The sequence below is a fragment of the Pseudorasbora parva genome, chromosome 15, assembly GCF_024679245.1.
Source record: "Pseudorasbora parva isolate DD20220531a chromosome 15, ASM2467924v1, whole genome shotgun sequence".
Taxonomy (NCBI): domain Eukaryota; kingdom Metazoa; phylum Chordata; class Actinopteri; order Cypriniformes; family Gobionidae; genus Pseudorasbora; species Pseudorasbora parva.
The window spans coordinates 29919548-29946922 of record NC_090186.1 but is presented as its reverse complement, the minus strand read 5'-3'; the positions used below and the strand labels follow the sequence as shown (position 1 = coordinate 29946922).

The 27375-nt window shown below is 37.6% G+C and overlaps 2 protein-coding genes across 6 annotated transcripts in view; one reads left to right on the top strand and one right to left on the bottom strand.

Annotated features, from left to right (window-relative positions):
• The window catches only part of sesn1 (sestrin 1), a 54193-nt gene extending 35453 nt beyond the window's left edge, over positions 1 to 18740 (bottom strand). The window contains exons 1-2 of one of the 2 annotated variants that reach the window (XM_067417650.1): positions 18613 to 18740; positions 17797 to 18101 (exon numbers count right to left, since the gene is read on the bottom strand). In XM_067417650.1, the coding sequence (XP_067273751.1) occupies positions 17797 to 18069 (273 nt within the window). In that variant the 5' untranslated portion in view covers positions 18070 to 18101; positions 18613 to 18740. The remainder of the gene's footprint in view (positions 1 to 17796; positions 18102 to 18612) is intronic. The other variant, XM_067417649.1, reaches the window with a different exon arrangement.
• A 698-nt stretch (positions 18741 to 19438) lies between these two features.
• On the top strand, positions 19439 to 24716 carry cep57l1 (centrosomal protein 57, like 1). 4 transcript variants are annotated; one of them, XM_067417640.1, is made up of 11 exons: positions 19440 to 19656; positions 20106 to 20250; positions 20334 to 20510; positions 20616 to 20737; positions 20884 to 21000; positions 21848 to 21925; positions 22042 to 22131; positions 22256 to 22327; positions 22815 to 23044; positions 23155 to 23299; positions 24271 to 24716. In XM_067417640.1, the coding sequence occupies exons 1-11, from the start codon at positions 19636 to 19638 to the stop codon at positions 24517 to 24519; spliced, it is 1446 nt and encodes a 481-aa protein (XP_067273741.1). In that variant the 5' UTR covers positions 19440 to 19635; the 3' UTR covers positions 24520 to 24716. The 4 variants fall into 4 exon arrangements, with proteins under 4 accessions (XP_067273743.1, XP_067273741.1, XP_067273740.1 ...); XM_067417639.1 differs by having other exon boundaries at positions 19441 to 19656; positions 20076 to 20250; XM_067417641.1 differs by lacking the exon at positions 19440 to 19656 and adding an exon at positions 19711 to 19816 and having other exon boundaries at positions 20076 to 20250.
• The last annotated feature ends 2659 nt before the right edge of the window (positions 24717 to 27375 follow it).

The following is a 27375-nucleotide window of genomic DNA, read 5'->3' as shown; positions in this document are numbered from 1 at the left end:
AGAGACATTTAACTGGCATAAGAGATGGGTTTTCAGGTACAACAGTCAATTATACCGTTTAACAGTCATTATATACAAATATTTGACCAGAGAATGCTGCAATGGACAGACCAGCATCAAGTTTTCAGCAACTAAAATGAAAATAAAACACTTTAAAATGTTATTTTCAGCAGAAATCTGTTGACTTCGTAATAATAATAATAATAATTTTATAATGTTTTTTTTATTATATTTATTGTATAGCTATGTCTATTACAACAATATTGATTCAACTGCATACATACCATGAAAAAGGATTTTCTCTTGTGCTCACAAGGCTACATTTATTTATTAAAAATACGGTTAAGACAGTATGTGAAATATTACAATTTCATGATCTCAATCTAATGATGTTCCAAACAAGACACTCGTTCATCTTCAGAGCACAAATTAGGAAATTTTGTTTAAAATTGGAACACTTTCAGACCTCACATAGACTGACCCCACACTTTTTTTGCACAAAAAATAAACAAAAATAATAACTTTATTGTATTCATTCCCGTACACTGTTGACAGTAAATCCAGAGCATCTCTTCCGAGTTGTACGTCAGAATGCCGGCTTACCATTGGCCGATGTTGTTAACGTAAGCACCATGGCACTAGCCTGACAAGCCAGACCCACATCAAGATGTTTGGTCTGGAAACTCACCATTGACAGGGCTCAATCCGAGGGGCGGGATAAACGGTTGTCTTTCAAACTCCCTCTGCACGCGATAGGATAGCGCTACCACCAACCAGAGCAACGAAGGTGAAACGGAGCTTGTTGATAGATTAAACATTCGCCGTATCCGGTTGGCAAAACTCTGAACAATTCTTCCCTTTTTAAGAATGACTTCAGTGCCATTCTTTGTTCTTTTCTCAGAGAAAAACTTAACTCCAAGTCTTCCAGAGTCGCGGTCAACTGATTCGAAAGACCGCCGTTCGCCAGTTTCTGTGTTTACTAGAAGCACGCAAACGCAACTCGGCCATCGTCATTATGGCCTTGCCTAACATCTCTATACTTGATGTGATTGGCCCGCCAAGAGTTGGGCGATTTCAGCTCAGAAGGGTATTGAGAGTTGCTAGATGACACTCGCGGGCAGATAAGATTTGCTGCTGCTAAGGGTGCGTCTAGATTTCTAGGCTACCATGGCGCATGCGTGTGATTCTGATGCAGAAGCTAGCCAATGGTGAACCAGCATTCTGACATAGAACAAGGAAGCACTTCCCAGAATATAAAAGTTTGGATGTATTTACTTGTTTGATGTATTTATTTTTGTTTGTTTTTTTTCACACAAAAATTATTCTCGTCACTTCACAAAATTAAGGTTGTATTAACAGCTGCATTGGACTATACAACCTCTCCGGACCTTGCCATTTGCTATGACATTTCTGCCTATGGTGGGGTCGGAGAGCGCTCCGATTTCAATTTAGAGCTAAATTAATTTATGTTCCAAAGATGAACGAAGGTCTTACGGGTGTGGAACGACATGAGGGTAAGTAATTAATTCATTATAAAAATGTTAATTTTTGGGTGAACTACACTTTTAACAGCAAATAACTACCCATATGTACGATATTTGTAAATACAGTGGTTTTATTTCAGGGAAAATAATTAATAGTTCAATTTTACAATTTGACATGTCACAAAGCTTATGTATCTGCTGTAAGGTCATTCTAGTTCATGTTGTAAAACATGAACACGTGTTCATCTAAAACTGTCCCACACACATGCTCCAATGAGTTCACATAAGGTTGTAGACATGATATAACAGTCAAAAGCAAGCTAACAGTCTTAGCTGTTTATCAGACAACTTCATACTTAACAAAGGCCATTGCATAACACAATTCATAGCTGACAAATACATCAGCCAAGGCTTTTGCAAACACACTAGGTGCCTACCCAACTAACAAAAATACCCAACTAACGTTTTTCTGAACGTTCAAAATGTTCAGTTTTAGAAGAAATGTAATTGGCTATGCAAAAATCCTCCAGGAACATTGCTTCAAGTCATCCATCCAGTCTTCACACCACTTATCCTCTCTTGGGTCATGAGGTTGCTGGAGCCTATCCCACCATCTCAGGCCACAGGAGGGGAAACACCCTGGGCAGATGGCCAGTCCATCATAAGACTCACACACAGACAATTTAGACAATTTTTTCTATGTTGCATGTCCTTGAATTTTGGGGGAATCTAGAGTACCTAAAGGAAACGAACACTGACAACATGGAAACACCCCACTGAGAGGCCTCTTGGCTCAGCCGGGACTTGAACTGGGGACCTTTTCGCTGTAAGGTGACAGTGATACTCACTGAGCCACTATGATGCCCTGTTTATATTTATGTTATATTCATTTATATTATTAAAATAGATCAAATGTAAGAAATTCATTTCTTATAGTATACTTCCCAGAGTATAATATAAAAGTTTCTAACTGCATTAAATATTTGAATTACAAAAATAGATAAGACTTTACTTTGTGATTCACATTTTACTGTACTCTAAACCTCTGGAAAGTACACAGTCCAAAGCATGGAATAGTAAAGAGCAAAGCTTACATTTTCTAAATCAAAAACATAACCCCACCAAGTTAAACAGATAAATAACTTACAAATAAAGGCCGCACACAAGTCAATTGTAACATGACGCGGAAAACAACACAAAAGAAACAGAAATCACACACACACACACACACACAATTGTGTTGTATATATGAACTGTTTCAAACACTGTAATTTTACAAAATGCTTTGTGATGGTTCAGGCTGAAGAGAGACCTGCAGATTCTGGATGTTTAAAAATGGTGTGGAAGGGAGCACATGGGCAGAGTTGTGAATAATAGAAAGACAATGAGAGCATTTAGTTCAGAATCAGATGAGATGCTGTTACAGAAGGGGAAGTTCAAAGTCCTTATTGCTTAGTGTAATGCATTGGGTTCGACAAAGAAATGAAATACAGTATTATAGATTATTTTAAATGCTTTCCTGAAATTTCCTATACACTCATTGTTTGTTCCTTATGCATGTGTTGTGACTTTTTTTGTGACATGTTCTCTTCTCTTCTAATCTCTTTAATGATCAAACAAATAATGTTCGATTAATGATGTATAAATAGCATTTTTGTGCTAATGCTTTGAGAACGTTTTTAAAGACCAGATAACCTTTAAAGATTTTAAGATAGTATAAACATTATAACTTCAAGATTCTCCTTATGATTGTACTCAGAACATTATGAAAACATTGATTCGACAAAATAATAATATAAAAAATAGCATTATAAAGGTGTTCTGAAAATGTTGAGAGGAAAAACATTTCCTCTCAACATTACGAGAATGCATATTAACTATTAATTAATTAATTAATTAATTATTAATATACAATACAATAATAAATAATACAATATATTTTAGCAACAGCTTCTAACTTGGCAAAACAATAAATGTAAGGACCACTGTGTGGCCATGGGTTTGATATTAACAATCAATTGTTAAATAATTATCAAAAATGTTATGTTGAAAAATACTGAACATCTCAAGACCATCAGACAGCTGACCGCACAGCCCACGTTCAGACAGAGAGGATGGCGGCAGGTGACACTGCTGTGGAAACCTCAACTAAAAATAAAGGCATGTCCAGACATACCGATAATAATGTCATGGACTGGCGTCTTCAAAATGGTTTTGTCTGCCTAAAAAAAACACAATACAATACACGCACACACAGACCTGCAATCCAGACTGCTGTTTGTGAGAGACAAATATTGTGTGATTGTTTTTCTTATGCTCTTCCCTAAATGTGCACAATGTGTTAGCGAGTGACTCAGCACCAGCACTGGCACATGTGTTGCTAAATCAGGGTTAGAGGTGGGTCACTGATTCATACCTGGCCAAAGAGCCACCCGCTTGGCAGATCAATCCAGTCATACCTTGACAAGCTCAACATTCAAAATGCCATTTCAGGTTTTATTTTGTGTGCTTGAACTAGTGCAGGCCTGTCAAGCTAATGCCAGATGAGAGCCTGAGGTAAACAACAAAAAAACTTAAACAAGGAGACTCTGATTATGCTGATTAACTTTGAAAAGCTCTCTGCTGTCTCTACAAACAATTGTTGGCCAAAACATATCATCATACAAAAACTTTACTATACCTAAAACCTTGACATTTTGTGATTTTAAAACAGTAAAAACAAATATGAATTATACCTTTTGGGACTTTAGCTTATTCACTGTATCCCTCAGAGAGCATGTGCGTGCCATAACTCTGTCTGACGCACCCACCGCTAGCCTAGCTTAGCACAAAGGCTGGAGGTAAACAAGTTGTGATGGAGCCATTTACATCCATCCAGTCTTTGTGCTAAGCTAGGCTAGCGGTGGGTCAGACAGTCACATACGGAGATGAGAATTGTATGTATGCAACTTATTTAACTTATCAAATCTAATTTTGACTCTCATTATGAATATTACATAGGACTAAGTTTAATTGAGTCACAGATACAACCGAAAGACTGGTATATAATAATATTTTCTATTTAAAGGTGCACTGTGTACATTTTAGCGGCATCTAGCGGTGAGCTTGTGAACTGCAATCGCTTACTGCTTACCCCTCCCTTTCGAAGCACATATAGTGTTTTTCCACTGCAAGGTAAAGCTTGGTATGGCCCGGCTTAGCTAGCTTCGCTTTTCCACTGCGTGGTACGACTCGGTTCAGCACGGCATGGCTCGGCTCCCTTTGGTTTTCCACTGCAATTAGCAGAAGTGGTTGGGATTATAGAATGATCGTTGTAATGTGCCTCTATGTCTCCGCAAGTGGATGTTTTTAATTGAATAAAATAAATGATCAGTATGAAGCAGGTTTTGCTAAGAAGCTGCTCCTGAAAAAAAGACGTAACGTAAAAACTATTTGTGTTCCTGCTGCACCTCCAGAAGAAGTAAGTGTAGTTTGAAACACTTGCACGCTTTACGATGAATGCGACTAAAGTTTACAGGGTAAGTTAACTTACATTGCGACATGCTTTCTATGATGTTCTCAATGTAATTCATAATCCCACATTTATTATTAACAACGCGTTATGGTTATTGTATTATTACAAACTGTGTACACTGGTGATAAAGTTAACATGGTAACACTACACTAAGCTTACTTTTGTAACGTTAGATGGTTTATAACGGTGTCTGTTAAAACATTCCTGTGGTGACCTAATGTCAGTGCTTCAGCCCTGACAGTTGTACCTAACACTGCATAGATAACGGTACTCATCACTGACATGATGCGTAACGGACATTTACCGGAAAAAAGTTTTTCATTACCATTAGCTGTAACATAAAACGTTACCCTGCCAGTGCATACAAAGTTAGATCAAAGTGACATTACGTTAACCAACCGTTCAGAAACGTTCAGCTCGTCGCCCGTCATCTTGTTCCGGGTTGAAATTGATATGTGTCCTCATAGACTCCCGTTGCCATTCTTTCTCCAAAATATACCGCAACTGTTGTCAAAGCAACACTCCATGTGTTGTGTCAAAGCACCCCAAAGAACAGAGGGGCGGGGTGATCAAAGCTCATTATCATTTAAAGCCGTATGCACTAGAATGGCTTGGTAAAAACAGAACTGTTTTTGTCCAGGTAAAATTAGTGTTTTCTTGCAATACTAAGGAGAATTTTTTATTAAAGGTGCACTATGCAACTTTCCATCCAATGGAAGGCGCCTATTCAAAACAAATGCATAGTTTGATGACGCAAGGTTTGAGTGCAGTATCGTGGGACATGTGGTCTTCATCTCACAGCCGGTGGAAAATAGGACTCGGGCAGAAATCACTTTAATGCATGCGGTTATTAACGTTACTGTAGTGTAAAGAAGAGCAGGGCCGAGTGTTGTGGAGCTGAGCACAGCTGCTGGAGCGATTGTTATACAAACACATGGCTCGCGAACACCGGGACTTTTATTATGACGGGACGGGACACATTCGCCGGGCGCCCGCACTGATCTTCCGGTTATGATTATGAGGTAATGCAGCTCTGTTTATCATATTAGATACATTTAAGTGTGTTGAAAATGATGTTATGACGTTACTCCGTGTGTTCACTTGTTCACACTGCTAAGAGTAAAGCGCTCCTGCCAAATTAAAACCGAACCCGAGGGTAACGCAGATATGACGCAATTGACAGGCGACTTCCTCAAACGCTATGCTGAAACGTCCCGGTCCTTAGTTAAAATAGCAATTTTCTCACAATTTAAAAACAGTTGAAAACATTTTGGATATTGTAGGTACTCAACTGAACAAAATATATAACACCGGCCTAGTGGTTTTTGGATATTTTACTGCAAAAATACTACATAGTGCACCTTTAACGTATATTACATACTTTTCATTTAGATACTAAATAATCAAATTAACTTAAAAAATTGCATTATATGACCCCTTTAAATACTACACACTGCACCTTTAAGTATCAACTTTGTACCGCAGTACCAGCGCTCTGATATCCCTATATACTTTAAGAACGTGTGTTTGATCAGGAAGGTGGAAAATGCCATTGCTCCAGAGGAAGACATTAACATGGCTAACATTCAGGTTATGAAATTGATAGGTCTGTTTTCTGTTCTTCCTTTCACTCCTCACGGTTTCTTCCAATCTCTCTCTAGATGGAACTCATCTCTCACTCCTTTAAGACCTTTTATTCAGCTTCTAAACATTCCACCTCTCAAAGTTTACTTATGAATGAGATTGTCCTTTCATCCCTATTGAATATTTTTGTGTCTTATTTTTCAACTATTCAGACATGCCATGCTGTGTGGGTTCCAATCCAATTTATGAAAACATTTTAAAAATAAATACCTGAGAAAGGCTGTGTGTGACAGCCATCAAAGAAAGCTTTTCAAGATTTCCACATTATCCATTAGAAGACCCTCTGAGATGCTTAAACAGCGAGAACTGAGTGACGTATGTAGAACGCACAAGCATGAAAGGCCTGTTACGCTGTTGGATTAACTGGAGACTCATATTAACCCCAATACACAATGTACACTGAAATGTAATCTCAGCATTCCTCAAGAGGCACGTTCCTTCGGCCAAGGATTGTGCCTCAAGTCTCTATGTCAAATTTTAGAACATAGTGTTATTGGTCCGCCTACCCAGAGGAAAATGATGCACATTTTTAAGGGGGGTTTCATTACAATGAAGAGGGTTTTCCATCCCACATGCCATTGTCTTTTTCTGTAATTTTCCCATGAAAATAAAATAACACAGGGAACTAAAATTGCTTCCATAAAAAAATGTATGTCTAAAGCTCAAATAATAGGATCAAGGGAGATGTTACTTTAAAATAACAAAAAAGTGAGAGAGATTGCTTCATGGACACTACTATGCAATAAAGTTTAATTGTCACTTTAATCATTTTTAAGCTTTGACTCAAAAGACCCTGCAATCTACAATAGATTTCTTATTCTACTTTGCCTGACAACAGTTTAATTCTGTTCTCTATTTCACATCTCTCTGATTTCCGTTTTTATTTTACCCCATGACATTCTTATGCTCTATAACAACAGAGCATTTTTTTAATTTCTGCAGGAGTAACGCCACTTCCTCTTTGGGTCTGGTTAAACGTGGGTTCTGTGGCACGTGTGGCTCACGTTGCACCCTTTTCTTTGCAGGACTCCAGCATATAAAATGTAATATTACATACATTATATGCTCTCCACACATATGCACAAAAAAGTAAATAAATAAAAAATTATAAAATAAAACACTTTTGGTGCCCCGGATGTGGCCATAATTGAAGCTGAGAAATTCTCAGGGTGGTTTGCTTAATCAGGTTTGTGGTGATTTGACACGTGGTGATGCATTAAAATGTCCTGTAATGCATTGCTCCAAATTCAATGAGATTCAGCAGCCTCCATTTTCAAGGTATTAAAGGGGGGGTGAAACACTCAGTTTCAGTCAATCTCATATCAATCTTGTGTACCTATAGAGTAGTATTGCATCCTTCATATCTCCGAAAAGTCTTTAGTTTTATCCTATTTATAAAAGAAATATAGGCTGTACCGAGTCTTTCCGGAAAAAAAACGAGCGGCTGGAGGCGTATCGAGTGGGCGGAGCTAAAGAATGACAAGAGCGCAAAGTGGTGACGTCCTCAAGCGTGGAGAAACCCATGGCCATCTCAGCTAATACAGATAATGATCCAGAATCAAATCTGAGGCAGAAATAAATTGAACAGGAGAAACGGCAACATCAGAACGTCCGTCTCTGTGGTATGTACTGTATTTAGTGGCCTGTCAACATTTCTGTGTCTTTACTCGCAGTGTATGAGGACATGATTCGGTTTATGGACTATTGTATGCGACTAAACCTTAGCAGTAGCACGCAAAACAGTTTTGCACGTCAGACTAGTGTAACGTTAGACATAGAACAACAATGGAGTAACCGTTAGCGCATTTGAATGACGAAGCACACGATCGTGTCGTTTACTGATGTTTACTCACGCGACGAGCCAACAGCATAGACATTTGAAGCAGTTTTACTCACCGGCTGCTTCCAAAGCAGGACCGAACCTTTATCGCTGGGACCGCTCAGTCAAAAACACACTTCTTTGGTATGATTTGGTGAAGTCCTGTGACAGCAGTGGCGTGTAAATCCACTTTGAGACGCGACTGAAACGATGTTGTGAAGCTTCCCGTCATTTCTGCGTTCAAATCGGTTCAAATGCAGCGCTGCCTTCCTGGGAATTGCTGTGCTGAAGCGTTGAAGTCGCTCATAGGAATAAAGTGGAGCGCGGCGCGCCACATAAGTGTTCACGGACGACTGGATCTGCACCTGAGAGACTGTTTACGGCGTGCATTTCCTCTCTCGCTCTAGTCACGCGCGTGCGCACCCTACCGGGAGAAGAGCCCTTACGGCCCATACAAGGACCTTCCGTTCTATTAACGTCAAGTAGACCCATACTTGAAAAAAGCTCTCCGAAACTTGTGAGAAACCGGAAGGAGTATTTTTAACACAGAAATACTCCATCAAACGTCCAACATTAGTTTTTGAAACTTTTTCTATGTTTAGGATGGGAATCCAAGTCTTTAACAGTGTAAAAAGCTCAGTATGCATGAAACAGCATTTCACCCCCCCCCCCCCCCCCCCCCTTTAAGAAATAATGTTCATTTCAATAACTGAATCAATTACTCTCATAGAAACTCAAAGGGCACTTTAAATGTGAACAATTCATTGAGAAGCATTGAGATGATAGAGATGTTGCATCTATAAAGTCTAAATTACACCTGTCTGGGTTTAATGTGCACTTCACTGATCATAGGAAACACTTCATTTGTGGTTTTATGGATGGGTGGTTAATCACAGCAGTCAGGACAATAAAAGTGTTCAGATCAGAACCTGTTGATGATGTGCTTTTCTCTTCTAAATACAGGCGCAGTTGTGAAAGCTCTCATTTAGCCCTTCATAGAGTACACACACTCGTTTGTTTTTGTGAAATGTGGGGACATTCCATCCCCCTACACTGCCCCTAAACCTACCCATCATAGGAAACATTCTGCAGTTTTACTTTCTCAAAAAAACTAATTCTGTTATCCTAAAAAATCTAGACACACCCTAGCGGCAGCAAATCTAATCTGCCGCGAGTGTCGTCTAGCAACTCTCAATACACTTCTGAGCTGTAAACGCCAAAATCTGGTCGGGCCAATCACATCGTGTATAGAGTCGGTGGGCGGGGCTTAACATAATGACGGCAGAGTTGTGCTTGTGTGCTACTATAAACAAAGAAAGTGGCGAACGGCTGTCTTTCGAATCAGCTTTGACCGCAAATCTGGAAGACTTAGAGTTAAGCTTTTCTCTGAGAAAAGAACAAAGAACGGCACTGAAGTCATTCTTAAAAAGGGAAGATGTGTTCTGAGTTTTGCTGACCGGATACGGCGAATGTTTAATCTGTCAGCGAGCTCTGTTTCACCTTCGTTGCTCTGGTTGGTTGTAGCTATCCTATCGCGTGCAGAGGGAGTTTGTAAGACAAACGTTTATCCCGCCCCTCGGATTGAGCCCTGTCAATGGTGAGTTTCCAGACCAAACATCTTGATGTGGGCCTGGCTTGTCAGGCTACCATTCTGTATGATTTAAAAGCATTTTGAAAAGTGGGGACATGGCCAATGTCCTCATATATCACCCTCTCCTTGTAATATCTATGTCATACCCATGTCATTATACACCTTTGAGTCCTGATATTTTACAAAAACAAGCACAAACACACACACACACACACACACACACACACACACACACACACACACACACACACACACACACACACACACACACACACTCCAAAAAAAATCTTTTAACAAAGCAAAATCAAAGCTGAAACTAAAACGGAAAATGTTTTTTTTTACTTTTTCCTTGCGTTATTCGCATATATACGACAACCCTGTCAAAACAATCCCCCTTCACACATATCTGTACAAAATGACATAAAAAGGTGTATTATGCATGTCAGGCCAGTAGCAGGCGAAGTCCCTTTGTAAAGCCCCAATAGACTGAATACATATTACTCATGCACAAGACATAACGGTCTCACAAATTATCTGTCTTTTTGTAGTTTACACAGGGACGATAACAACGGATTATAGTTTTCAACAAAAAAACCCTCTGAATCCTATTGTCAAAAGTTTGCATATTCAGGCCTCCAAAACTCTTTTGCATTTTGATTTTTTTCCGATCTTTATACTTTTATCAGACTCACATACACGTCTACTTGTTTAGCCTAGGGGTTCAAAGTTTGGATAAATGGTCCCAAATAACATCTGCAAGCATAATATTACATAATACAATAGAAGCTTAACCAATGGCCATTTCTTGTTTGGAAGGCTCTTAAAAGCATTGAATGGATATATTTTTTTTCCTTGCCTGTCACATCACATGATAGTCGGTAGAAGGCCTTGCCAATCAATGTTGTCATAAGGTCCTGCATGTCATGAGCAGCTAAAAAAAGATGCCTGGGAATGCAAATGAAAATACATTTAGAAACCTAATCCTAATTCTTGTCTCAACACCATGAGTAAAGAAATAAAAAAACTCTGCAAGCATTTAGGTCAAGTGGTGGAAATTTCCGCTGTATCAAGCTCAAGACAGTCGAGTTAATATGTGGCTTTATAATGAGGTTATGGTGCCCTCTGGTGTTCATAATTTTACTCTATGGGAAAAACTTGGTTTTGTGGTAACTCACCAATTACCACAGTATTGTCACAGTGTTCATTTGCCAAACATGGCTTTTATATAACATTCATGATGTGATTTCAATGTCATTTTGAGTAAAGGTCAACACTGTTGCACACATTTGACGTAACCTAAAAAAACAGGTCTCCTCCCTGACTATGGAGAGTAAATGTTGATCCAAAACCAACTCTAACATGAGAAAGTTTGAAATTATTCCCAAATCATATCCTGTATGGATCCATGTGCACAGCTTTACATGCATTCATCCATATTAATCAACAACAGATGGGCTGTAATCTGATCCTTACACGCAACATAACATCCAACACACTCAAAAATGTTGTTCCCTTGCTTTGTCCTCATCTTTCTGCTGTCTCCAACTTTTACATTGGCAGCTTTGCCATCAACAGATTCTGCATTTCATCGGCAGCACTTTCCTCATCCGACTTATTTCATGAGGTGTTTGTGCAGATCTACAGAAAAGGCATTAACAACACTCACAACACTCCCAGACCGAACCAGCAGGGGAGAGAAAATGTCACATACACACACCATCTTAGAAGCTAATGTGTTAACTGTGTGATGTTATGTTGTGTTCACTCTGTGTGTGTGTGTGTTTGTGTTCACTCTGTGTGTGTGTGTGTGTGTGTGTGTGTGTGTGTGTGTGTCTTTCATTCCATTTTCCATCCAAATAAGACGTGTTTTTTGGAACCAGGCCATTTTTCACGTCCAAATAGGCGTCATACCTCTAGGTCAGTTCCATTCCTCAATTCCTAGAGTTGAGAGAGGATTCTAAGGATTTCACCCTCCCCTCAGCGCAGTTACCACAAACAAGTTCCCCTCCCCAATCGTGGGGTTGTTGTTCTCCAGAGCTCTATGCTGTGATGATAGCCCCCTTTCATAAGGGTGAAAACAGTCTGCAGATAGTTTTCCACACATTTTCTTTCTATCTCCCTATAGTAAAGTATAAATAAAGTGCCTTATTCTTTTCTTTTCTCCACATTTAACCCACTATTGCACAATGCTGCCTCAGGGTAACAAACCCATTTTCTTCAGTCACATAGTGCATATATATGGCAATAAAATGGTTAATAATGAAGGGATGACATAATATTTTTTTTTCTTTTCTGGCAAGGTACACTGATAAGGGGAAGCTTTTGCTCTGGAGATTTGCTTTAAGAAAAGCCATTTTTTTCATCCATCAGTATTGTGATTTACATGTTTAGTAAGTAAACTTCATTTTAAAACACTTAAAGTCATATAATTTTATATGGCATGTGATTCTTGTTTTACACTGAAATGTGTTTGTTTAATAGAAGCAACAGTGCAACAGTGGAATGGATATGAAAAAATATCCTTTTAATATCTAATTAACAATTAAATAAAATGTTAAATTATGAGCCAATATTATTAGTGCCCATCATGTAGCATTAAAGACCCATTCATATCAAGAATAATAACTATAAAGATGACTATAAAGTTTTAATAATCATTCTAATTGTATGCAACTAGGGAAGTCCACACCACAACTATAATGATAACAGCACAAATGAACAATATAATTTGAATAACTTTCAGAACTATGAACTATGATAAACAATAAACTCAATTACATTACAAAATACTGTATATTAAACAAAACAAGCAAGTTATTTTAAATTGTAAGGATATTTCACAGTAATACTGTGAACATACATCAAATACCATTTTAATCACAAATCACTGGTCAGGAAATTAGCGAAAAAATGTACAAATACTGTAGATAAAACAATTTAGCATGGAATAGCCTTCCCCAACTTGCAGTCAGCTTTTTACAAGAAGAACAATCAGTGTTGTTCCACTCATTATTAATGGCCTCAAACTGTTCATGAGTAGCTGAAAAATGTTTCCCAGTCCGTTTGGGTTTAACATGAGACCAGTATAGAGTTCAAATCTGGACTCTGACCAGGCCAAAATGTTTTCAAGCCACATCTTGGTTGTTTTTTGCAATTTGGGCAGGGGCCTTGTCTTGTTAAAAAGAACATTGATCATTCCTCTTTCGATAATAACTTTTAACTTATGGGAAGCAAGCCATTCTGCAATATTCTCTGGTACTACAAAGCAAGAAAGGATTTTTTCACAGTGAAGCAGCTCACCAATATCAGCAGCTAAAAAGGCTTCCCACACAATTACACTTCGTCCTCTATACTTCACTGTGATGCATTTATTATTATATTTCTCAGCAGATTTTAAAAGACACCACTCTGAAGCATCACCATGCAAATTGTGATTCATCACTCCACACACAACTTCCTAGCCTGACAAGCCAGACCCACATCAAGATGTTTGGTTGACACCATTGACAGGGCTCAATCCGAGGGGCGGGATAAACGGCTGTCTTTCAAACTCCCTCTGCACGCGATAGGATAGAGTTACAACCGACCAGAGCAACGAAGGTGAAGCGGAGCTAGTTGACAGATTAAACTTTCGCCATATCCAGTCGGCAAAACTCAGAACACATCCTCCCTTTTTAAGAATGACTTCAGTGCCGCTCTTTGTTTTTTTCGAAAAAGAAAAGCTTACCTCCAAGTCTTCTAGAGTCGCGGCCAAATCTAATTCGAAAGACCGCCGTTTGCCAGCTTCTTTATTTTTAAGTAGCACGCAACTCTGCCGTCATTATGTTAAGCCTGCCCACCGACTCTATACATGATGTGATTGGCCTGACCAGAGTTTAGTTTTTACAGCTCAGACGTGTATTGAGAGTTGCTAGACGACACTCGCGGCAGATTAGATTTGCTGCCGCTAGGGTGCGTCTAGATTTCTAGGCGAACAACTTCCCATATTTTGGCAAAAACCTCATTCTGTCTTTGATTTAATACTTAAGTATTAGCTTACATTTTTGCTAATTTCCTGACCAATTATATGTGGTAAAGACAATTATAAGCAGTGTTTAGCCCCCTTTTTTACCCAAGAGTATAGACTTAACATTACTACCACTCAGCTCACTGATCTGGTGCCAAGTGCCATGGTGACACCTAGCTTCCATACACATACCAAACACACACAACACACACACACACACATCCAATCCGCATGACCCTCACAAGGCCCACGGCTAATTTAAGACTCAAGGGAAGGAATCATTTTCAAAGCCTGGGTGGGCCAAAAAATACACTCTTTACAGCTTTCTATAACATGTCTTAATGTCTATATAGTGAAAAATTACAGCCTGTAGTACACTGTACTTTAACAAATATATAAATATTATTTGTAAAATCCTCTTTGTGTGCATAATTTGAAAAGTTGAGTATTTTCAGATTTCTCATTCACAACTGCCGTTACTTCTGAATGAGAAATGTGACACGATGAGCCATAACAAACAAAACACAGGCCTTAGGAAATATGGGCATCTTGCATAATTTCTAAACTCCTTTCAGACCAGTGGACTGACACTGACCTAGATCTGTCTTTCTATCCACAGCTTCTCAGGGCTTATCACAGCAGAAACATGCATTAGTGCACACACATAAACACACCCTCACAATGAACAATGCCCAAGTCACTCAGGTGAATTGGACCAGAGGACCAATCCTGTTAAGTGTGTTATCAAGCAAGTGGGTTGCACCATCCACAATGACGATGAAGATGCTGTGCTACACCATTAATCATTTTTTTCTTGGATTACTGCTTTCTGTGGTCACATCCTGAGTGTCTACGCCTGCCGGCATCTGTGTGGTGCTCACTGGATCATAGGTCAATTTATTTATTTTTTCTCCACTGTTGTGGCCTCATTTGTCATAGCCCCTTGAATCCCATAATTCCTGATATCAGAGCAGACGGCTTACTGCTGATACAGTAAGCAGAAAGGGTCAAAATGTCAGCGCAGAACAAGGGAGGAACATCCTGTCATCTAACGAGCCACAACACAAAACAAGCATTTAAAATAGAGGGCTTTTTAAACAGAATAGGAAGAGATTATGTTCAGACATGAAACTCTAGAAGGCCTAGACTGACAGGTCCTTATCACATTATTACCAAGCTGATTGGCCTCTGCTGATCCTGCAGACAATGAGAACATTTAGATTATTGTTTGTTGTAGGCTAGTCTTGCAAGACGCTATCAGAGTTTCTACCTGCCTAGATTTGCTCCCGGATTTATTTATGTCTATTTATGCAGCAGCAGCATATCTTATGCGCTCACAGCAGCATATCTGTCTGCGGCAGTAATACTCATAGTGGTGAGTTATGAGTATTGCTGCTGATGGATGGACTTATAAAAAGTAACAAATCAATCCCTTGTGGGTCAATATGACCCCCTTAGGAATGCAAAGAATGCTTCAGTATACATACTTTTTTTTAAAATAAATTAAACTTTAGCAAAAAAAGATTTTATAATGTCTACATGTGTATCTGAATACTGAAGAGATAAACTCGAGAACTGACTTTAAGACCCAGCGGAGCAGCTCATTTGCACCAAATAGAGGCCATCTAGTGGCAAAGGGTGAGGAAATATTTTTTTAATAATATTTGTTTTATGTAAGATATTCTTAGCTGAATGAACAGGTTTATTAATCTTACTGGACCAAAAAAGTGAGTGACAGGCTATCCACCTGTCACTCAAAGTAACAGGCCCTTAATTATGCAGAACTTTAAGGCTTTATATAACGGAAACGAATGAGTTATAAAAAATTCACCACCCTCACAGTCAAAATAGGCCGTATAGGCCAACCACAATTTGTACCAGGCTTTTTTTCTGCTGTAAAGTTGGGAATTTTAACATGGGGCTCAATGAGATTCTGCTCCCTTCTGGAGTCAGTCGAGGAATTGCAGTTTAAATTACTTCCGTATTGGCTTCAAGAGAGATTGTGGGAGGTTGCTGCTTGATTTTGGCCCACAGGGGACTGATTTGTAACAGTGTGAGCGATGGATGAGGGATAATAATATATCATCATACTCAGAACCATTCAGTCAGAATATTTCAATTCTTGATCTTTGTCCATGTGTATGTCTTTACATATTTCTGGCTATAGACACAGTGGAGTGACATTCTGGGTTAATTAATCACACATCTGTGTTAATTACCAAAGTAGCTGATCCTGAAAAAACAACATCAACAAAGCACACTGCAACAACTACATGCTAATATTCTGACATTAAAATATTCCTATCTGTTTTTCTAATGATCATATTATCCTTCCCTCTTTAGGATTACAGAAAAATAAAGATTTAATGTACAGACATAGGCTAATGGATTTGCATGTTCTGGTAAATCTTTCAGCATCATCTATGAGTGAGGAGAGCCCTTGATCATCTTTGACCCTTCCACTAAACTCAGTGACACTAAAAGCCTTAAATACTGCTAGAAATGACCCGCTTCCCTAGCTCCCTTAACCCGGGCAGAGCTATTTTAAGCTGCGGCACACATACAATCCCGCATAAAAAACACATACTTGTCTAAACAACAAACATAATAACTGCTACACCTCACCTCATTACCTATTGGCGATCTCAAAATATCTTGCTTCAGTTCTCTTACAGTCTTTACTTACAAGCTACAGGCTTAAACAATAATGCTAGAACGGTGTGAAATTAAATGGAAAACAACATAGGAACACAGGGGAACATTACTAATGGCAGAGCCAAACCCACAAAATACCACTTCTTTATTACTTGCAAGCTGCCTTATAAGAATAAATGGTCCTTCAAAGATGACCACATTTTCATGATTTTCCCATTATTTTCCCAGTTGTTTGTGATGACTGGATAAGAGAAACATTTTATAGAGATCCCACTAACAATGAGTAAATAGCCAGGCAAAAATAAATATGTTGGAATTGAGCATAAACAAAAAAATAATTATATTAACTATCAAAATGTCCATGAGTTGTCAAAGCCTGGAAATCACATTTCTAAAATTCCCTGATAATCGTACAGTAGCAAGTCTGCAGCAGCAATATACTCACCAGCAGCACAGCAGATCTACTCCATCAAGTCCAAGTACATCAACATTGCCATATTCAATAACATGCTAACACTATTGAAAGAGTTGTCATGATTGAAATATCTATATACACTTTCTTCACTAGCAGAGTTTCAATTACATCACAGTTTTTATATATCCTGTCCTTGTAGATTAAACCAAACTGATTCACACAATTTTAACCCTCGTCCATTTCCCGGGGTTTTTTTTATCCAAAAATTATTTCGAATTTTCTTTTTTAAATTGAGTGTTCATCAGACTTTTAAAGTTCCCTGATAATTCCATGTGTTCCATGACATAAGAATTCTGGTCATGATATTAGTTTAAAAAAAAGTTAAATAACTGACATGTATTTTAAATTAAGATTTTTTTAAATATTGCATATGAAATATTAAATTATTATTTTTGTTATCAGAGCAACTTTCTACATTTTTCTACATTTTTTAGAGAGGCTAAAGAAACTCTTAAAAGAAGAAAATTTCCACCCATATTATACAGCAGGTTATACAGTAAATATGGGGATTGTTCTTCATAGAACAGAATATGTAGAGTGAATGGTATTGTTGAACATATAATTAATATAATCTTAAGTATTAACTCGATAATTACTATAATATCTACCTGGACCCTCTGGAGCAAACATATGCATTTCTCTCTGACGTCTTCATAAGGACACCTTTTGGAGAGCATCAGGACATGGGCAAGAAGAGAGTTGAGATCACTGGACAGACTGTCATCCATGGCAGGGGAGGAGGACTGTGGGTCCAGTATCGGCTCGATGTTCTCTATTCTCTTCATCACCTCCTGGTGAATGAGCTCCATCGCTGCATGTCTGGAGCTCGAGTCTCTACTGGCCAGAGCATCCCACCTTCCCGCAGAGTCTCTCACATCCATTGTATATAGTCTACTATTCTTCAGTTATACACCTGACAGAATGAGCCATGCATAAGACAAAAAAGGTGAGTAAATTATTTCTATAGCCACAACAATCATAAACCAATCTTAGCAAGATGGCAAAGGAATTCTGCAAATCCCTTTCAAAATGTTACATATTCTGATAATATAAACAGACTTGCAAATGCGTGGGCATGTCAAAACAGGCATTCTGTTTATATAATCAATGTACTGAATTAAACAAAAGTTGTGAGGGTTTTTGTGTTTTCTGTTGTTTTCTACAAAAGGACTGACACATTTTCAAAATGTCTAGGAAAATAATTATCCATAGTTTTCTATACAAATACAAAAAAAAAAAAACAGTTGGCAGAATATTATACAGTAGCCTAACACATTGTAAGAATACCGTTGAATGACGTTCAATCAAGTTCCAACTTCCAAATGCAAAAGGTTAAACAATAAATAAAATCACATGTATGATAAGTAATTATTAAGCGTGAACTATGTATATTATTACAAAATATGTCAGAAGAAAGCACTTACTAAATTCACATTCTCTTTAGTCGTCTCTGCTGCCGTTGAATGAGACCTTCCTGCGCTCTAGCTCTTCAGTCGATTTCAGTCCTTTCCACAGGGGCTTGATTTAACAATTGATTGACAGGTACCACAGTCCAATAGTGTTCTAGAAAAAAAACGGATGGGTGGACATATACTCATCACGCACCAATTAAATGATTAGAAGGCGTTCCTGTCAGGCCGCCCCTTCCAGTGATAACAAAACGGGAATTGTAGTCCACACGCTCGTTAATCTCAACGTTCTCATGGTGGCACAAATGCAACATAGAACTACAAATACCAATATCCACAAAAACATCGGTAACTGCAGGGGCCCCGCCACCACTTGTTTATCTCAAAAACCCTTATGATTAATGCAAAGCTTTCACCAGATATTTCATCTTATTCAATGAAAATAATATGTTAGCTAATATCTAAAAACAGAATAAATGTGACTATGTAATTATGATTTATACTGCATAAGCAATGAATGAACACTTCTTTGTGTCAAAGTTCCTCGGTATAAAAGGTATTCTCGGTAAAAAAAAAATATAACTAGAAAACAAGTAGAATATTTTTGTTGTTGTCAACCTAATACAGAAATAATTGTAAGATAAGTGTTAATTTGTGCATTTAGATGTCTGGGTCTTTAGAATTCCACCATTGTCAATTCTATCTATCTATCTATCTATCTATCTATCTATCTATCTATCTATCTATCTATCTATCTATCTATCTATCTATCTATCTATCTATCTATCTATCTATCTATCTGTCTGTCTGTCTGTCTGTCTGTCTGTCTGTCTGTCTGTCTGTCTGTCTGTCTGTAGAAGATGTGCCCGTGGGCACTGTGTGCTTGCGGATCCACTTAGGGCGGTAAAAGAAGAGGGAAATTTGAAACTGGGCGGCGCTGTCGGCTACAGCTGTTGTTAACATGACACTAGCACAGCTAATTCATATGTAGCTAAAGGAATACATAATTTATTCTTGTGTAACGAAGATTCTGATTCAATGGATCACTTAGGAGAAAAGGTATAACGTTATATACTTTATGTATGATTATATTGGCTTACTGAGGTTTTTATTATTCTTAGTCATGTTTACGTTGACGTTTCACAGTCGTTAGCCTTATAGCTTATTAGCTTATGTTTTTATTGAGCAGCCTCGAGCAGCAGTTTGGGGTTCGTTACGGGTATGCAGCCTTTAAAAATACTCTAGGTTTTGACACAAGACTTTTTTTTTTGTCAGACACAACTATTTATCCTGGAAATGTATCTCATTTGACTGTACTGTATTCAACCGTGTGGCTAACATGTTGTAATATCAGTGATTTTGTCCATTTTAATCAGTGGTTCTCACGAGTTAGTATTATGTTTATGTTATTTGGTGTATGTATGTATATATCTGAACAAAGCGTTTTCGCTAATCTGGTCATTATTTACGGGTTTCAGAGTTTGAATCTAGACTCCCCATCTAAACAGAGTTATGTTGGCAGTTATTACCAGCCTCCAGAAACGTTGTCAAGGCCCCTGTACATGAACACAGTCTCAGGTCCACTGGACAGAAAGAGTTCAGGTCCCATCAGCCCACAGCTTTATCAAAGAGTACCTGATGCCGGAAGTAGAGGTAAATTGAGTATAATAGATGCTGTATCCAAATATTTAAGACTAAATTTAAGTTTCCAAACAACTTTTTCGGCACTTGAGCAGCAGTGATAGCAGCCCTAAAAACACTGCAGGAGAAGATGCGACGCTTGGAGCTAGAGAGAGTTCAGGCAGCGAGGAACATCCAACAATTCTCTCACACTGCAAAAACCCAGGCAGATGCTTCTGCTCAAAGAGAACCAGAGAACGGCACACGAGATAATCATTCCATACAGAGGAAAGGTAACAAAATGTTGAACAGAAGTTATTGATCTGTTTTCAAAGCTCTTGGATAGTCAAATGCGAAATTAGTAAGTACTAAGTAGTATTTGTTTCTTTTCTTTTCAGAGCTGGCTTCTAAGCTTCATTCTGCAGAAAAGCGTTGTTCTCTGCTGGAAAAACAGCTGGACTATATGAGGAAAATGGTGGAGTGCGCAGAGAAAGACAGAATCACTCACACAGGCAGACAGGTGAACAGCCAGACAAAAGCAAAAGTACTTGTGCAATATATTCAAAGAGCTAAATATCTGGAAATACATTTTGTGTACAAATTTAAGATTCTTTCAGAGCCCCTCTTTATCTCTCTCTTTTTTTCTCAACTTGAATTGGTATTTAGGACACTCTTAGTAAGGAGAGCAAACATGCAGACCCACATATGCAGGCCCAGCTCAATAAATTGGAAAAACTGGAAAATGAGTATCTCAAACTCACCAGCACACAGTCTATGGCTGAGGTACGCACATATACCTAGGCAATATATCATATTCATGATATAATGATAAAAATACATCATGATATGAAGTTTGGAAACAGTTTCTTATGTTCACTAAGGCTACATTTATTTAATTAAAAATACAAAAAGTAATAAAAAAAAAAAGGTTATTATGAAATATTACAATTTAAGATAATTGTTTTCTATTTTAATCCATTAAAAATGTAATTTATTCCTGTGATGGCAAAGCTGAATTTTCAGCATCATTACTCCAGTCCTCAGTGTCACATGATCCTTCAAAAAATCTAATGCTGATTTTCTGCTCGAGAAACATTCCTTATCAATGTTGAATTTTTTTTTGCTGCTTAAATTTTTTGTAAAAACTATACCATTCAAACATTTGAATATATAAAAAAACATTGATTCATTTAATTGATCACAAGTGACATTAAAGACATTTATAATGTTAAAGAATTCTATTTAATAAATGCATTGAACTTTCTATTCATCAAAGATTACTGAAAAAAATAAATGTTTCCTTAGCAGCAAATCTGCATATTAGAATGATTTCTGAAGGATCATGTGGCAATTATGCTGAAAGCAATTATGCTGAAAAATCATCTTTGCTATTTTCAAATATATTCAAATAATAATAATAATAATAATCATTTAATTTATAATATTTCACAACATTACTGTTTTTACTGTATTTTTATTTATTAAACAAAATTAAACAAATACCACTTTGGTTAGCATAAGAGGCTTTTTCAAAAACAAAACAATTGTAATGTCTCTTTTGACAGGTACTGTATATAGGACCAGGTTTTATTTATTTTTATTTACCTGTTGTGATGTCTTTCGTCTATAGAGGAAGATCGAGCTCTTAGAACAGAAACTTTTAGAGGAGGAACATGAACGCAAACTTGTGCAGCAGAAAGCAGAGGAGGTAAAACATAAGTCATCTAAACATTCTCAAAAATAGATTTATGATTCATGTTGTTTTCCCTTAGAAAAACACTTTTAATTCAAAAATATTAATGTTGACTCTTTGACTTTCATCAGTTGCAGCGAGAGTTTGAAAACAATCTCCTCTCACTTTCTGCTGCAACTCAACCTAAAGGCAAGAAAAAGAAAGGCAAGGCCTCTTGCAAGGTAAAAAAAGCTCTGCAGTAATGTATTGTGAGCACTAGGTGGCAGTATATTTACAGAATAGAATACTACAATGTGTTATTTAGTGGGTGGTGTTAATGATGTTTTTTCTTTCATATTATGGCAGAAGTCCCCCTCAGTGAAGGTGAAAACTGCACACACCCCTAAACCTAAACACCTCCCATTTGTGGCTGGAACAGTGAGTATGACCTCACCCTGACACATTAATTGGTTATGATTTACAGTTTTAATCATATACAGTGGTCTAAATGTCTAAAATTACTGATGAAAATAACACTGTGAACTAACATGAACAAGCCATGAACCGCTGTATTTTTATTAACCAACGTTAACAAAGATTAACAAATACAGTAACAAATGTATTGCTAATAATTAGTTCATGTGAGTTAATACAATAACTAACGTTAACTAAATAAACCTTGTTGTAAAGTGTTACCATATATATCAATAATTTCTGAAGGATCATGTGACACTGAAGAGTGGAATAATTTAACGTTGCCATCACAGGAATAAATTACATTTTATATTATATAAAAATAGAAAAAAAATCAGTTTACTGTATTTTGATCAAAATAAGTAGCTCTTGGTTAGCATAAGATTTCCTTTCAAAAAACATAAAGATTCTTACTGATGTATAATTGTAATTAATGTTTTCTCTCTTTCAGTCGACCAGTCCCAGCCACTCAGTCAATGCCAATGTTCAGAGTGTGTTGCACATGATGAAGCACAGGAACCCGCAGCTGTGTGAGAGAGTAAGTGCACTGCAGAAGTCAGGTTCTGAGAACCAGCGGGTCCATCGCAGTCCTCCCTCCTCCCCCAGCAAGGCAGCTTCCACAATGGGCAGCCTCTCTGAACTTTTGCTCTCCCTCCAGGATGAACTAGGACAGATGAGCTTGTGAGTAACACCATCCTGACCATGACAGGTCAAGATTAGCTGTTGAAATGTGTTGGCGGGGATAAGAAGACAGGATTAAAAAATTGTGTGTGTGTGTGTGTCTGAGACAGTGAACACCAGGAGCTGGTCAAGCAGATAGACGAGACCAATAAACGAGAGCTTCGTGACGATCTGGAGCGAGAGCTGGACTGTCTGGTCAGGAGAATGGAGGAGAAAGCAGCTCAAATTTCCAAACTGCGCAAACATCAGCAAACAGTGAGTTTGTACTTTGTTTTTTATATTATAGTTACACATTCAACAGTATTTAAATAAAAACATTCTACAGGACATTGGTTCCCAACCCTTGTCCTGGAGAACCCCCAACACTGCACATTTCATGCCGGGAATACACCACGATTTTCAGTCGTCAAATCGCTGTTCTTGTCACGCTACCATTTATGGCTCGTTTCCACCAAGCAGTATAATACAGTATGTACCTTTTTCAGTTGTTTTTTTTTTTTCAGAAGTTGTGAATAAGAAAAATGCCAAACCATACCATTTTTTAGGACCTTTCCATCAGGGTACTTTGCACAGCAGTCCAGTACCTAAAGGGTGGAGCTAGACTCACTGCAGAATGTTGATTTGTTTGACAGAATTGTCACTTGATGATGTCGATCGCTACTCCATGCTTATTAAGAAAGGATGCTGTTGGCAGTGAAAGTACGAGCCGGATCAGGGTTTACTGTCCCGAATCATACTGTACCATACATTAGTTGCATTAGTATATCTTGTAGTCTCATTAGCTTTAGGTTGTCACTGATGTAATTTTTACAGAAAATACATTTCACACTATATGACTGTGCACAGTGAGTCACAGACAGGTCCAGATATTTAGCATGCTAAATATGTGAAATATTGGCATGAAGGGCATTGGCAACACATCTGCGCTTTTCTCAGCTCACGTGTTTGATCATAAACATTACGCTATTGTCACTCACTTGAACGAGCACCGATTTCAGCCTTTTGTCTAGGAATTTCTACAAAACTGTCAGCTAGTGAAAATCGGGGCTTAAATTGTGCAGTGTGTACACGGCATTAGATGTCTCTCTAATCAATCACACTGGATTCAACTTATCAGCTCCTTACTGAAGACTCAGATATACTAGGACCAGGGTTGGGAAACACTGCTATAGGAAATACCAATACATCAAATTTCTTTGCGTCTAAATGTGTTTTTGCTTCTGCAGGTTCAGAAACTCTCTCAGCCATCCTGTAGCCCCAAGCAGAAGCAACAGAAGTCACATTGGTCCACTAGTGTAGATGGCAAAACCAGGGTACAGAGTGGGGTACAACGATTGCAACCGTCCCCTGTCAAAGCCTCACCCAGCATGGGACAGATACAGAGCAGGAGCGGTCAAGAGTCCCTGAAGCTCCTCAGAGAGACACAGAAACTATATTCTAGCCTCCGCAGACAGGACATCACATGGGAGACGTAGTTACATTCTACTGAAAGACACACCCAGGGCTTAGAAGAGTCACTGCAGTTCAAGAGGACACTGTAACAACACCCTCAGATCACAAAACTGATTCATCTGCGTCTAAATCCAGGAAGCCTTTATAACTTTCATTGACTTAATTGATTTTTATTTCTGTTTTGTTTGAATAAGTTGTAAATAAAATATCTACGTTTAAACTGCAGACCAACTTTTTAATCTGCAGTTTATTAGCAAGCTGATCTCAGATCACTTCACAATCCAATTCATTTTCGAAGGATAAAATTAAATCCCGCCCTACATTTTCTGGTTCGGATGCTGTTTAACCCAGACACAAGACACATAATAGAAATAACAACGAACACTTATTTTATACAACCAGTTAAAAAAACTAATTTGAATGAAGCTTTTTATTTATTTCACCCACTCAAAGGGAGAAAAAAACACCAGGAAAGGTAATGGTGGTCACAAGGGAAAACGAGTATCCTTGCAGCATCAGCTTTTCTGTGGTTTCTTTCTTATGAGATATACAATCAGCTGACACATTGTTTCCTCCACTGTTTCCACAACAAAATGATCCCTTTTCCGACACATGATCTTATTTCAACCATGCCGTATGCCTTGAGAAACCACAAATGTAAAAATAAATAAATAAAAAGAGTAAATGATGTAAATTAATATGTTAAATGGGGATCAAACGCATTCTAGATGTAACCAGGCAGAAAAGATGGACTATTTTGTTCAGACAGTTTTATTGGATTATGCTCTGTGACACAGTACAGATTAAATCAGTATTGCATAAACTCATTTGAATACAGGAAACACTGGCAAACACAGACTGCAATATTGTTGATTCTGGCAAGATGATGTCATCTGCATGTTTTTTTGTAACATTTTGACTCATGTGGAATCATGCACCCTTATGGTCATATTGTCAGTAGTGTGTGGTATGAGGGAAAACATTGAATCACAATACATGCACATCCTGTTCAGAGAAGAAATTTGAGGATTTAATGCAGACTAAGCAGGAATGGAGCTGACCCTCAGGGTGAGTGCCTATCCTGTTAGTTAAACATTACAGTGTGTGTTTTGAGGACTGTTTTCTAGGACGCATTTACATTGAAATAGATTAAACAGTCCAGGGATTAAAAGACGTTTTAGCGAAAATCCTCACTGGACTTTTGTTGTAAATTTAATTATCTTAAGGCTCTCTATTATAAATAATATCAGAGCTACTCCAGCCCACATTCCCTTATCTGTTCTCCAAGGTCCTCTGGTGCTGGTCTGAATGTTATTCCCTGAATTTACATGGGTATTCAGATTGTGTCGGATTTTAAGGTGTATTTCTATTTGTTTATTATGCTCTATCCGTAAGTGACCTTGGGTTCTAGTAAGGTTATATATATATATATATATATATATATATATATATAAACCTTTAATTAAATTTTTGCTTGCTTATATACTTATATATTAAACAATAAAGAAGAAAACCATAAGTTTGTGTCTAAGATATTATTGGACAATTATTTCTATCAAGCAGATTTTTTAAATGAAATACTAAAAACATCTTTACAAAAGACAATCCTCATTTTGCATACCGTGAACAATGTCCATTTCCATTTCAGAATACAAAAAAATGAATGAGATCAAATAAGAAATAAACTAAACAAAAGCCAAGTTACAGTTGGGAGAAGTTGTAAAGTCATAGTTATAAATATAAACCATCAACTTTGTAAGATTTAAAGGAATAGTTCACCCAAAAATGAAAATTAGCCCATGATTTCCTCACCCTCAAGTCAGGTGTATATGACATTCTTTTATATTAAAGTTATATTTAAAAAGTTCTGGCTAATCTAAGCTTTATAATGGCAGGGATTGTTGCTCTGTTTTTGAAGTCCATAAAAATGCATCTGTCTGTCAAATTACATGCTCCACACAGCTCTGGGAGGTTAATGAAGGGCTTCTGAAGTGAATTGATGCGTTTGTGTAAGAAAAAAAATCCACATTTAAAACTTTATAAAGTAAAGTTTCGGCCTAGTCAAGCTAAAAAGCTTAGATTATTCAGGATTTTTTAAATATAACTCCACTTTTATTCATCTGAAAGAAGAATGCCATATGCACCATAGGATGACTTGAGTGAGTAAATCATGGTCTAATTTTCATTTTTGGGTGAACTAACCCTTTAATGCTGCATCGGGAGAAACGCAATTCATTTGATTTATTTTAGTCTTGAGATGAGGGTGGATCTCTATAGTGGCAATCTGTAAACATGCCATTGTAAAAGTGTCAGTCACAAAGCTTCCTTAAAGAAAAGGGCAACATAAAATAACACCCACAACTGTTTTACAACACTCAAACTTTAATTGATCACATTTTCAACCTAATTGCGAATGCAGATCTGAAACTAGGGAAAACACAAGAACAAAAGAAAGATATCTGCGTTCCAGAGAAATAAAACCAGCATAACAGAGCATAAAACTGTTAAGGCAGACTTTCAGGAAACAAAAGTAATCAACAGTAGCGTATGTGGGGCGTGTGCGGTTTCATGAAAAAAACAAACAAAACAAAAAAATAGGACAATAGGCCAAAGGTATTTACAGTTATTAAAAAAAAAGACATTATTAACTCTTTTGGTAATTAGATAACTAATGTTGGCGCAGGCAAGATGCAATACTCCATGTTTCTCTCATTAACCACACACAATTTCAATAATCCAAACCTTCCCTCTAAAAGTCCCTTTGAGTACAAGTTTTCATGACAATAGTAATCTTCATCTTTTAATCTTAAATAATTAAGGCACTTTTTCTTCAAAAGGTGCAGAAAGGAATGCAACACTAGCTCAGGGAGCGATGGCAA